At 39.7% G+C, this 13,929-nt stretch overlaps 1 protein-coding gene across 10 annotated transcripts in view; it reads left to right on the top strand.

Annotated features, from left to right (window-relative positions):
• The window catches only part of LOC126382335 (uncharacterized), a 28,488-nt gene that overhangs the window by 1,107 nt on the left and 13,452 nt on the right, over nt 1-13,929 (top strand). For 3 of the 10 annotated variants that reach the window (XM_050032138.1, XM_050032132.1, XM_050032140.1), the window contains 16 exons: nt 43-219; nt 1,190-1,287; nt 1,847-2,044; nt 2,317-2,466; nt 2,553-3,155; nt 3,574-3,729; nt 3,810-3,905; nt 4,347-4,556; nt 5,298-5,426; nt 6,704-6,809; nt 9,534-9,629; nt 10,241-10,352; nt 10,749-10,885; nt 11,239-11,349; nt 12,383-12,528; nt 13,521-13,597. In XM_050032138.1, the coding sequence (XP_049888095.1) occupies nt 43-219; nt 1,190-1,287; nt 1,847-2,044; nt 2,317-2,466; nt 2,553-3,155; nt 3,574-3,729; nt 3,810-3,905; nt 4,347-4,556; nt 5,298-5,426; nt 6,704-6,809; nt 9,534-9,629; nt 10,241-10,352; nt 10,749-10,885; nt 11,239-11,349; nt 12,383-12,528; nt 13,521-13,597 (2,602 nt within the window). The remainder of the gene's footprint in view (nt 1-42; nt 220-1,189; nt 1,288-1,846; nt 2,045-2,316; nt 2,467-2,552; nt 3,156-3,573; nt 3,730-3,809; nt 3,906-4,346; nt 4,557-5,297; nt 5,427-6,703; nt 6,810-9,533; nt 9,630-10,240; nt 10,353-10,748; nt 10,886-11,238; nt 11,350-12,382; nt 12,529-13,520; nt 13,598-13,929) is intronic. The other 7 variants (XM_050032139.1, XM_050032134.1, XM_050032137.1 and 4 more) reach the window with 7 other exon arrangements.

The following is a 13,929-nucleotide window of genomic DNA, read 5'->3' as shown; positions in this document are numbered from 1 at the left end:
GAGAATGTCATCAAGAGCGAATTGCTTTCATAAACTTTCTAGATAATTCCGTGTCATACGAGAGTGGGTTCGGAAGGTACGTTCCGGTGAGACCTCAGCCTCGAGCCCTGCCATTGAATGTACAGAACCAGAATATAACTGCTGACACACATGATGATGGTGCTGCGTCCACAGTGTCCGGTCACTCGTTGCAACCTTATCCTCATCAAATGCAAAATGGTTAGTGAGATAATGTTACTTTCCAAGAAATATTAAATCATTTATTATTATATATAAGTACTTACAATACAATACAAATACACTTTATTGCACCAAAATAAAAAGAAATAATTACAAAAAGTCTCAACAAAAAAAAAACCAAGACAAAAAGTACAAAAAAACAAAGCAAAGTACTTATTAAAAACCAAGACAGCTAACATCAACCAAAAACATTAACTTTATTTTACCATAAAGGACCAATAAACAAGTCAATTGCTATTCTTATATGTATTAAAAGAAAAAATTTAAATGCTTTTTGTTCTTATCTTTTGTTTGTATGAGCAAAGACCGCTTGACATATTAATATTTCTGTCATATTCCTTGGTATTCATCCTCCTATTATTTTTTTGGTCATAACAATGCTTTTTATCAATTTTCATACATACATACATACATAAACTCACGCCCGTAATCCCTAATGGGGTGGGCAGAGCCACAAGTAATCAAAGACAACTTGCAGCCACTATTGATACGAAGTCCTAAGCTGGATATGATGAACCTTATGGTGATAAGGGATCAGCCTATCGCCCATAACATTAGTCCATCATGTTAGAGGACACAATCCCTCTGTCGGTTTTTACGACATGCCCGGGAAGACAAGCAGCTGAACGTGTTCTATGTTTTTTATTTGCTCCCAGAACAGCATAGAAGCAATTTTCATAATGTTGCTTTATAGTGAATACCACATAACTTTTTAAAAATTACATTCTGATGTGTCTTTTTTTTCAACAAAATCTAGATTTTCAAGTAATTTCACTCTGGGTGGAAATTAAGACCACAATTTTTTTATCTGGATTGAAAGTAGCTTAACGATCTGTAAGGTTTTTTAACAAATCACATCTGGGTTTGATTTTTGCACTATAAGCCAACAATAACTGAAAATTATATAAAGATCAGAGAATATTTATTTTAAACAATATGCTAATTTTAGGTCTCATACCCCATTCCAATCATGCAGCTGCTGCTGTAATGATTGTGAACCCTACAACACCCAATGCCGTCACAGGAAATATGTCCCAACCTTTTAATGTAAGTATAAATTTTCATATCTTTTTCCTAAATAAATAAATTGCCAGACAAGTACTTTCTCAATAACTAAACACTGTTTTTTTTCTTGTTCCCTCGACACTGTGTGTTTGCTTTTTGGCAAAGGTCTCTTCCATTTATCTATTCTTTATCTTAAGGTTGTTGGGACCCTCGCTCAGCAACAATAGATGGCGTAAGTGTAGCGGTGATCGAAATAATTATTTTTGTCTTAGATAAACTAAACTAAATGAGCTCTACACCTTTTTGTCACTATTTGAAGTTCTCGAGAAGCTACAAACTCGAGAACCTATAAATCCTTCCTATAGACCCAGAGTAAACATGAAAAAAGTAGAAAGGATTTGTAATATTTTTTGTTTGTAGGTTCTCTAGGCTTTCAAGTAGTATCAAAAAGGTGTAGAGCTCATTTAGCTTAGTTTATCTATGACAAAAATAAAAATTTCGATCACCGAATGGCATGGCTACACTTATGCCATCTATTGCCGCCGAACTAGGGTCCCATCACCCTTAATTACATTATTTTAAATATTCTACGTTTTTCCAGGCACCAAATCAAAACAGAAACAATTTGACAAGGAATTTAAATCCCGCCCGCAATAACTTTGAGGGTGGCCACTCGAGCAACAACAATACTACTCCACCCATTTCTAATTCTAGAACTGCTACTAAAACTGTTAACATCATGAACAATATGTATGATCAGGGTCAAGCCGGATTCAACAATCTTAATGAAAATAATCATGTAAGTCTTAAAGATAATGTTGGTTTTACAGATTAGGCAAATACCTATGCTCAGGATGCCCTTAGCATGCACCCCGCACATCGCTCAAACGCAGTAAATGAACCAAAATAATTGGAGTCAATTAATAGCTTTTTGCGGTCTCCATGTTACGGGTCCAAAAACGGCCACGGCACGGCACGGCTCCTGATGTTTGTTGTTGTGAAGTTAATGTAACGTTGTTAACCTAAATAAAGATTTTATCTATCTCCTCATATCACTATTATGTTTAAAAGGTACACAGAGAATCAGCTCGTGCCCTAGGAGAAGCTATAGTGGCGGCGTGCCCTGACGCAGCGGCAGTGGAGCGCCGACTGGGACAGATCCGAGAGTACATTCGCGTGACGTCATCACTCGTCGATACCATGCGCAACTCAGAGGATGAGGTAAATATTTTGAATTTTTAACCCTCCATTTCCTAGGATGAATATAGAAAACTATTCAAAATATCTACAACACTTTTTAAATTTAGGCATACATAGAGCACACAAAAGAAGAATATGATGAGCTTGTGCAAATGGTTATGAAGTTAAAAGAAAGTGAAACTAAACTCGAAAGTATGCTGGTTGAGAAAGGGCCTGACAATATAGAGGTACCAGCTGAAGAAACAGAAGTCACCACTGCTGAACCTGAACCTACTCATGCAACTGAGCATAAGTCTGAAACGACTCCTACGCCTGACAAAGTATGCAACATTAAAAACAATAACGATAACACTTCAGTCAACAACAACCTTAAAAAAGTTACTAACTTAGAAAATGAACAGCTGAATAAAACTCTACATTGTTCCAAAGCTGATGAGGTTCAAATTTCACATGACTATGTACCAACTGCCGATCCTGAACAACGTACAAATACTGAGGTTTTGGAAAATATAGAAGAGATCAATGAGGACGAAGTTAGTGGCAAAGTTGAAATAAAAGAAATAGAATCTACTCCTTACACAGAAGACACTAAGAAGGATGACCACCTGAATGAGGTTTTAAGAAAAAACATTCTATCTTGTGTAGAAAAAGTAGCGCTAATTGCAGAAATGAAAAATAAAGCCAAAGATCCTAGTAGCATCGAAGATCAGGTTCTGTCTGTTGGTGTATGCAATGAAAAGTGTGACTCTCGATGTTGTGATTTAAAACTGCCCTGCGCATGCCGTGAACTCAAAATTAAATTTAAAACTCATCTTAATCGTTTTCCATTTGAATCTGTTCACAATCTATTAATTCGCTTGCTTTTTAGGTGATTTAACTGACATTACATCACTCTTTGAGCTTTTCGGCAACTTTCTTTTCCCTATTAAAACATTGAACCTGATCTATAACTTGGTCATATTCAATAGTGTGATGTGTGTATAGTTGTTGAAACTAGTCCCTCTAACTAAATTTTCCATTTACTACATCCCTTTGAGTTTTTACAAATGCAAGTGTGAATTGTTGTTCTATTGTAATTATCCTAATTTATGTTCTACAATAAAACTAACATGTCTTTTTTTATTTTAGCAGGATGTCGTTGTAAGGCCGGTTTCAGTCCAAAGTAATGGTTCGGCATACAGCGAAAATGAGTTGTGGCAAAATGAGATAAAAAATAAAATGGAGATGTCCCAAATGCGGTTGACAGCCTTGAAGCAGCAGCAGAAGCGACTACTCAAGTACCAGGTCAGTAACATTTTTACTTGGATACATATTAGCTTTGTTACTAGGGAAATTATTATATATTAAAGCAATGTATATTTCAGGAGGAAGCCAAACAACAACTAGATGAAATGAACAGAGAGAGACAGTCTCAAGAAATACATCCGTCCACTTCTCACGAGAACTTCAGTAACATGCCGGTAATAAACCCTTCTGATAAATACATTTATGTGCTTGGTCAAAAAACCTGTATCTATCTATTCTATACTATAATCATGGAGTAACTTATACTTCGTAAAACTAAATCTGTAACTGTTTCGAGTCTGTGCTCGCATCACTCAAGAACTACTGGATGAATTCAAATGTAATTTAGGAGTTTTGTGCATTAGAAGCTTGGTTTGTAACCTAACCTAACTTGTATTGGGCTGGATTTCCCTTCGCGGATTGGAAGGTCAGGCAGTCGCTTCTGTAAAACACCGGACCTCGTGAAAACCGGATATCGCTAGGGAGATGATGATGATTGTGCATTAGAAGCTTGCTTAACATTTACAGTAAGAATCATCTCTTTAGGGATAGACTGGTAACTGAAATTCGGCAGACAGGGAACAGCTAGTGAAAACTTTTGTTCAAATTGTTTTCAGAGTCAATCATACAGTAGCAACTACCATCACCCGAACCGCATGTACACGGCCAACCAGATAGGCGTGGCGACTACTCTGCCTCACTCGGACAATATGCATCACCAGAACCTGCCCAGCAACATGGAGAACGATCACTCTCACTCGGCGCACTCCGCTCACAGCCAGGATGAGAGGTTCTCGCATCGGGACGCCAATATTGCTAGCAGTGAGGTAAGAGACTGTAAACAGAACAAAGACAACTTTCGAACACTTTTGATACCAAAGTCTAATTATTATTTACTTATTTTAGTAATGGGGGGACTAAGAAGGCCACATCGAAGCAATTTGACATTTGCGCATATTAAAATAAGTGCGCAATGCAAACAAATGTCAAATAGCAATATTACTTTTTTAGATGAATTGCTTTGAAGTGGTATTTTTAACCCCCAGATCGAAAAAGAAACTATGTATATGTTAAAGTAAATTGTATATTTCCAATTAAAATAAAAGCAAGAGAGTAAGGATAGGCATCTAACAAAGCAAAGAATATAGGAGCGGAATCGACTTAGCGGGCGAGCGAGTGAGAAGGCGATCTGTCGCTCTCTCACTTGTGGCGGTTCGGCGATTTCTTCTTTCTTCATTTCTTGGAACCCACCTTTATACAATTTTTGTTTAAAAATATAGGCTCGCGGTTGACCACAATCTCATCTGATGGTAAGTGACGATGTGACAAGAATCCGGTTTAACAAGAATCACGGGTTTGAAACGCACCCAGCTTCAGAAATTGTTCTCTTTTTTTCTTTATAAGTTTCCGTAAGCTCGGATAGTCTTCTCTCGTGTGGCTTGTGAGATCAATGACTGACCTCATCAACCCTGGTAACAGAGTTACTATTGAGCCAACAAAGGCCCCTGATATATACTTACGTAAGCACGGGTAGTAGAGTGCCTTCTAATGATTAATGTATGTCCCAGGAGGCGGCTGGCGGCGGTCGCGAGAGTGACGCGGAGGACGAGGACGAAGGTGTGCTCGGAGAGCGCGCGCGCATGCTGCAGGCCAAGCTCCGCGAGCTGCAGCTCAAGAAGCAGCATATGGAGAGCTTGGTAAGCTGATGAACCGTAAGCAGACAAGTCATCGTCGTGCCATAGAATAAAGAATGTTCTAACATTCGGTTTGGTTCTTTTAAAATCCGCATCCCATTGTTTAACTATTGCGCTTACGCATAAAGGACCATCTTTAGACTCTAAATGCAGAAATCTGACCCCAACGCAACGTAACTATTGTGCCTGGAGATCTCAGCGTTACGAGGATAATATGGAACAGTAACTCTCCGCCCTGCGCCAATTCGCATCGACCTCACCCCCTATGGATCTTATTTTAGTCTTAGACGTCTGTAAGCCGCTTAGGAGTAAGGAGCGCACAAACGGTCTGTCTCGCTCTCACTTACGCGTTAGCCGACACACGGTAAGAATGAGATTTTTGTGTGGAGTCTCCAGGGTATGGTTGTTCTCTACTTGTTTTGTGTGCGATCAATATAGCAAGATCAGTATCTCTAGCCATCAAAGGCGGAAATCCGTAAACTCACTAGTGCTGCAACAATCGGCTACAGCCATTGCTATGGCTAATGACGATAATATCCCTCTGTCGAACAAAGACGTATGACTAACATTTTTCATGGTCTTGGTCAGATAGTCTCCTTAAATTGGCAAGACCTTAGAAACGTACTTCCTCAACAATACATACATTTACATTCTTAACTTCCGTACTGTAAAAAAGTCCCAGCTCAAGGTCTGCCAAAGAGCAATTGAACGCAGTGTTCTAGGCGTCAAACGAATCGACCGTGTCCGGTACATTAAAATGCGCTCTAAAGAGGTACATCACTGATGTAGGGAAAAAGTCCGTCAAAATGAAATGGGACTTCGCCGGACACGGTTGTCGGATGTAACCGGATGGATGTAGCGACGAGCACGAGTCGTTACCCACTGGACACCTCAAGGCGGGCATAGAAGTCAAGGCAGACCGCGTAAAATATGGCGTGATGACCTCGATTGTTTATCGGAGGGACTAACCGGAGTTTTTCTATATATTGACTAGTCGAGAGAAGTAGAAAAATCAAGGGGAGGCTTTGCCCAGCAGTAGGATCGAATATGCTAAATACGATAAGAACATCCGTACTGGCAGTACTAATATTCTTCCTTTTCTGCCCAGACCTTTCCCGAGCTAGCCAGGGTCCGCTTACGTACTTAACAAATTATAGATATTTTTATTCCAAATAAACTACCTCCACTTTGCCCGGATTCGTTAATTGCGAGTAGTTGCTGTCCCAATCCTGAGAACCCTCTTCTTTTGAAGTCGGTTAAAATACGTATTTGTTGTTCAGGTGACAGAGTTCCAGAAGCTTCAAATGGCGACACGCGGGGGCAGCTCTCGTAACACGTACTCCAGCTCCGGAGAAGACAGCGGCGTCGAGGAATCCACACGCAAGTGTAAGTTTACTACTACTATTCTTATTGCAATAGTAGCCCTGCAAGTAGTAACCAGTAGCAACAATAGTGACACCAGGGTTGCTGTGGGCGGTTATCGACCTCACCACCTAAAGGAAAGAAGATTACAGTAGTAATAGTTTTCTCGTAGATGTACTATTGTCAATTTATTTCAATCGGGTAGTTTACAACTAGTCATTTTATTATATTACTTATACTATTAAAGCAACCTGTGTCGTGTGCGTTACCCCAAGAAGAAAGTATCTCCTAGAGTTATATGAGTAGAACGTATAGTTGGTGCCTTATCTGCTGTAAATGTGCCCCCACATAAAAAATGTGTGCCCCCTGTCGTTTCGAAAAAAAATCGAAAAAACGATTCTTGCTGGGGTAACGTTTTTCTAGCAGGAAAATTCTAAACGAATGATCGGAGAGAGAAAAACTGTGCATGGTCAGATAGCTTATATGTGTGCCAAAATGTGCCCCCAAAAATAAAATCTGTGCCCCTTCAGATTTTCGAGATATTGCATTTCCTGCTGGAGTAACGTTTTGATGAATAGTATATCTCTAAAACCATTGCATGTGCCCCTGTAGAATAAACATACGCGAGTAGCTCTTAATGTGTGCCCCTTTGTGCCCCAATTAGATTTTAGAAAATATTTATAGTTTTCAAGTTATCGCGGTTTTATGAAAACCCGAAAAAACATCGCAGCGCCTAAATGAGACAAGGCATAACTTCGCTGAAAACTGTATTCGGTCTTTCTTGACGCTAATAATAACCATACAAAGTTTCAAAAATGTTCATGCATGCGTTTTTGAATAATCTTGCTAAAAGTAAAAACGATGGTGTCATAACTTTGACGGCAAAATACAAGGAACTGGCACAATCCCAGATGTGTAGGTGTAAACCAAAATCTTGTGCCTTTAGTCAAAAATATATGGTGAAAATATTGAGCTTCAAATGTTACGCATTAAGTAAATATAAACAAAAAACCAAAATATGTAAACAACGGCTGGTTATCCGACCAAATCTGAATGACTACTAAAAAGCGACGGATTCATACTTAACGAGGACCTTCTTTATTGGACGTATTATACCTAAGCTGTTGTCCTTACAGTCGCGTTCAAAAGTTTTGAGGGCTAATTAAAAAATATATTAAATGCACCTTGTGACTATATAAATGAAACAGCTTGTTGATGTGGAAATTATTATTTACATTAGTATAAAAATACAGGTATGTCACAAAACAGTTTGGTCACGATTTTGAGCATGTTAGTCACATGTACATTTTATTTGAAAATGGCTCTTATAAATGTACTTAATCATGTGTAAGGTCATAGAAACAGCTATTAAAATATAATCCAATAACAACTTTATTTTATTAGTTATTACTTTTCTACTTAAGTGTACTCAGGCACAACACGTGTGAACCGGTTAGTGAGTAAAGTAAAGAAGGTCATCGATATGTATGAATCCGTCGCTTTTTAGTAGTCATTCAAATTTGGTCGGATAACCAGCCGTTGTTTACATATTTTGGTTTTTTGTTTATATTTACTTAATGCGTAACATTTGAAGCTCAATATTTTCACCATATATTTTTGACTAAAGGCACAAGATTTTGGTTTACACCTACACATCTGGGATTGTGCCAGTTCCTTGTATTTTGCCGTCAAAGTTATGACACCATCGTTTTTACTTTTAGCAAGATTATTCAAAAACGCATGCATGAACATTTTTGAAACTTTGTATAGTTATTATTAGCGTCAAGAAAGACCGAATACAGTTTTCAGCGAAGTTATGCCTTGTCTCATTTAGGCGCTGCGATGTTTTTTCGGGTTTTCATAAAACCGCGATAACTTGAAAACTATAAATATTTTCTAAAATCTAATTGGGGCACAAAGGGGCACACATTAAGAGCTACTCGCGTATGTTTATTCTACAGGGGCACATGCAATGGTTTTAGAGATATACTATTCATCAAAACGTTACTCCAGCAGGAAATGCAATATCTCGAAAATCTGAAGGGGCACAGATTTTATTTTTGGGGGCACATTTTGGCACACATATAAGCTATCTGGCCATGCACAGTTTTTCTCTCTCCGATCATTCGTTTAGAATTTTCCTGCTAGAAAAACGTTACCCCAGCAAGAATCGTTTTTTCGATTTTTTTTCGAAACGACAGGGGGCACACATTTTTTATGTGGGGGCACATTTACAGCAGATAAGGCACCAACTATACGTTCTACTAATATAACTCTAGGAGATACTTTCTTGTTGGGGTAACGCACACACCTGTGTCATAGAAAAACGTGACAAAATGTGGCACATTATTATTACATTTTTCTTTATTAAAATTCATAAATAAGTTAAATAGAAAAAATAACGTTTTTTGTCACCTTTAGTTCTCTGTCTTTATTTAGTAAATTAGAATTTGATAATTTATCTTTGACCTAGGAAACTACCCAATTATGATTTGGTATATCTATTTCATCTTTCTTTCTGCCAAGCCTTGTGTTAGTTTCCTTAAAGTTATGTTCCAATACACACATATATACTCGTACATTCAATAACACAAGCGTATACTCGCTATTATATGGTGAAACCTACGTACGTACAGTTAAACCACGAACTTGCAGCCGCTTAGTGCCTTATGATAATATATTTTCACAGATTATATCCAAACTGTTATTCTTAACATTACCAAATACAAAATTTAAACACATTTACAGTTTTAGGCAACAAATCAGGTGGTAACATCAAGAACGAGGATCCATTCAAGCTAATGGAAATAAAAGCTATTAAGACGGCTCTACAGAAAACAAAAGGTATGTTTTAGTCAATGTTTGGGTAATTTTGAAAGTGCCTCTATAATTAGTTTTTACTGAGTAATCGACGACGAAGACCTCCGTGGTCCAGTGGTTGGGCTAACGATCCGGAGCTCCTGGGTTCAATTCTCGGTGGGGATATATCACAAAAATTACTTTGTGGTCCCTAGTTTGGTTAGGACATTATATGCATACATTACATCATCGCAGAGCTTCGTGTCATAAAGTTTGCGGACCAATGGAGTGCAAAGTTGTAGAAAGAAATATTTGCTCATACTTGTATGGCGCGTGTATCGCGATCACTTGGCCCTTCCAACCTCTAACATCTATTCCGTGAGTTTACTTCAGTGAGGTTGAGTAGACGCATGACGTCATTATTTTCGTATTATATGTTGGCAGTGTGAAATGGTAGAGATGCTCCAGTAAGTAAAGTCATCAAGTCGAAAAAATATCAACTTAAAATACCAAAATGCTCAGCTTTGGTCGAGTTGAGTGGAGGAAGTTTCGTCTTAGAATACGGGTTTTACTCTAGAGGAAATTAACTGTAGAGGCACTTTCAAATATCCCCTACTTTGTCATAAAAAATGTTCCATTGATATAAATGTTGGCAGCGGTGCTTGTTTCAGATCTGATGCGGTCCGTGGAGAACTATGAAGCGGAACAACTCGCCCACGTGCCCGATGAGGCTTTCCAAGTGGCTAACCATTCAAACCTGCACGATAAGTAAGAATATTATATGTTGCTGTCAAAGCCCGAGCCTATATATCAAAAGACCACTCGTGATACGAAGTCCTAAAATGTATATGACCGTATGTTGATAGTTACTCAGTCCATCGCCCGTACAACGATCTATCATGTTGAGAAATATAGCATCCCGCCTGTATATCCGAAGAGGCAGACAGAAGTGTATAGTATATACACCCACTCTTCGATAACTATATTTTAAGTCCCATTTGATAACGGGTGAGCCTATTATGAGCCTATATATGGCACAAATCCTGAAAACCACGTGATATCTATTATATTCCAAATATGAATTCGCTAATTGTAATAGTGTCTTTTCAGCCAAATTATCTCTCAGGTTTTGTGTACAACTATTAAATAAGTCGTATTTTATAGTAAGTCCGAAGGCGGCGGCAGTATGGGTGGATGGTCGAACGAAGGCAGCGTGTGTCGAGTCCGCAATTCCTTGCCGCAACGACACAAGTTCACCAACGAGCAGCACTCCATGCAACAACAGCAGCATCAGCAACAGAGTGAGTTCAACATCATTTTTTAATCTGGGGGATTAAAAAAGGCCATATTGTTGCAATTCATCTAAGAAAGCAATAAATACATCGTTACATGACCCATGTCAGGGGTCTTTGGCTGCTCAATAATAAACCTGACACCGCTGATGGGGTTGGTAATTCACCTCACAACCCACACGATAAAAAGTGGATCGATAAACGCTGATGATAATTGACGATTCGTGCATCTCTTCTCTCTTGATGATGAGGTTGCTCATCCACCTCACACCCCACACGATAGAAGAAGAATTGACGAGTCTTGTATGAAAGGCCCTTTTGTAAAGAGTATACAAACAAAGGCCCTTTTGTTTCTTCACAAGGTCACGAAGCCAACATCGCCACCTTGCAAGAGCTAGCACAGGAACTGCGTATGGAAACTGAGAAGATCATGGGCGAACGAGCACGGATCAAGGACATGGTGTCTAATAAAGGTAATAGGCTAGTTTCCAACTAGTCAAATCAGTTACTTTTTACTAAACGTCAAAACACGAAATGACTATGGAATTTGTATGAAAAAGCACACTGTGACGTCATAAAAATACGTGATAGAACGTCGGACTTATTATTTGTTGATTCAAATTCATAAATAAGTTAATAGATCTGTCTTGATTTAGTAATCAGAATTTCATAATTTATCTTGAACATAGTACACGACCCAATTAGAACTTAATCAAAACCGAATGTGATTTTCCATAAAGGGGCTTAGGTGGTTTTCACAATCTAACAAAAAGTCGTGAAAATGCTACATTGCTTACTCTGTGCTATCTGTATCTTGTTCGTAATTCGTTAGTACGCCAAGTTTTTCTGGCTGTCAATATGCACCAGCGCCCTCGGCTCAAATTATGTTGACGGCTTCAAGCAATAGCCGTACGTTTTTCCACGCAGATAGCAAAGCCGCCTGCGCTGCATGGTTTTCAAAAGTAATCTACTAAGAACATAACATATTACACATACGAGTAGATACATACATAAGATGTAGGGGTAGGCTGAGGCCACGGAATTAAACTTTATTACTATCCTGACAAACATCCTCCGTGGTGTAGTGGTTCGAGCGTTGGACTCACGATCTGGAGATCCGGGTTCCATTCCCGATGAGGACATTGTCGAAATCACTTTGTGGGACTGTCCTATGTTTGGTAAGCACATTGCAGGCTTGATTCACTTGATTGTCTGAAAAAGTAAGATGATTCCGTGCTTCGGAAGGCACACTAAGACATTGATCCCGGGCTACTACCTCCACCAACTCGCAGTGGAGCAGCGTGGTGGAGTATGCTCCATACCCCCTCCGGTTGATTGAGGGGAGGCCTGTGCCCAGCAGTGGGACATATATAGACTGTTTATGTTTTACTATCCTAACACACCACTTTCGCTGCTTCCACTCTCATCAGTCTTCATGCGGTCTTGTCGGTTTAGAGTTATTTAACGCAAGATATCTATAGTATAAAACATAATTATGTTTGATAGAGGTGGGTCGTAAGCAGAAGAAGGTTAACGAGGAGGTGCGGCCGGGCCCGAGCGGCGCGCCCGGCCCGGCCGAGCGGCGGCAGATGCAGCTGCGGGCGCTGCTGGCTGAGAAACAGAGGGAGCTGGAGGCGCTGCTCAACAAGGAGGTAACGTTCATCCTCTCACAATAATGGGGTAGTTTGAATTACAGCAGGACCAGTGATGTGCCGTTCCCGGGAATGTTCCCGGCAGTAAAAAGGCGCAAAACCTCTGTAATAAAAATAGCTTTATTACCTGACCTCTAGGCAGATAGGAACAGAATACAAGAAAAAACTTTGTTGTTGAGGAGCTCGGTGGCGCAGCGGTAAACGCGCTCGGTCTACGATTGTTGAAGTTAAGCAACTTTGGCAAAGGCCGGTCATAGGATGGGTGACCACAAAAAAAAGCTTTCATCTCGAGCTCCTCCGTGCTTCGGAAGGCACGTTAAGCCGTTGGTCCCGGCTGCATTAGCAGTCGTTAATAACCATCAATCCGCACTGGGCCCGCGTGATGGTTTAAGGCCCGATCTCCCTATCCATCCATAGGGAAGGCCCGTGCCCCAGCAGTGGGGACGTTAATGGGCTGATGATGATGATGACAAGAAAAAACAATTTGAAAAAGAAAAGCAGCCAGTGTCCTTACTATTAAAGAGTTTTTGAACTAGAACATTCCCACTTTGGGAACATTCCCGGGGCACATCTCTGAGGACAGAGATACAGGGTGTCAGTGACATCGTAACCCATACTGCGGGCGATGATTCAACTCATCATTCTGAGTTAATATCAACTGGATTTTTTCATCACAAAAGTATGGAACTCAAAATTAAAAAAAAAAACATTAACATTTTAGTGAGTTTTGTGACGGAAAATTCCACTTGATATTACCTCTAATTACGGTCTGAATCATCCCTCTCAGTTTTCCGCACGGCATCACTAACACCTTTACAAATGCGTGTAACATCGCTCAGTGCGAAAGAGACGAGAGATGTCTCTTTTACACTAACGATATACAGTTTAGTACGAAAGACATAGGAAGAAGGGGTATATACGTATAGTTTATTGTGAGTTTATACTGCAAAAAAATGTGTTGTTGTATCTGAATACTACTGTAATTTTTCCAGAAGGTTCTTTGTTCCGGACCTGAACCGCAGAAGCCTTCCTCGCGAACTGCATCCATTGCCAACCAATCGTACACTAGGTAAGTACTTAGCGATTTTTATTCTCTACCTTACTGTGTCCCACTGTTGTCCAAAGGCCTCCTATCTCTTCTTCCACTGTTCGTTATCCAGGCAGATGTTTTACCAATTCCATTTTAAGGCATCTAGGTGGTCATTCCACCTTCTAAGCTTGCCTCCTGTATAAAATATAAACAGCCTATATACGGATACTCCAATAACCCGGAGAGGGTATGGAGTGTGCACTCCAACACGCTGCTCCACTGCTAGTTGGTGAAGGAGTTTTTTACGGCTACTAGCCGGAACCAACGGCATAGCGTGCCTTCTGAATCACAGATTCATCTTACTTTATCGG

Source organism: Pectinophora gossypiella, chromosome 4, assembly GCF_024362695.1.
Source record: "Pectinophora gossypiella chromosome 4, ilPecGoss1.1, whole genome shotgun sequence".
NCBI lineage: Eukaryota > Metazoa > Arthropoda > Insecta > Lepidoptera > Gelechiidae > Pectinophora > Pectinophora gossypiella.
The sequence above is the reverse complement of the archived record's forward strand: the minus strand, read 5'-3'. Positions and strand labels throughout refer to the sequence as shown.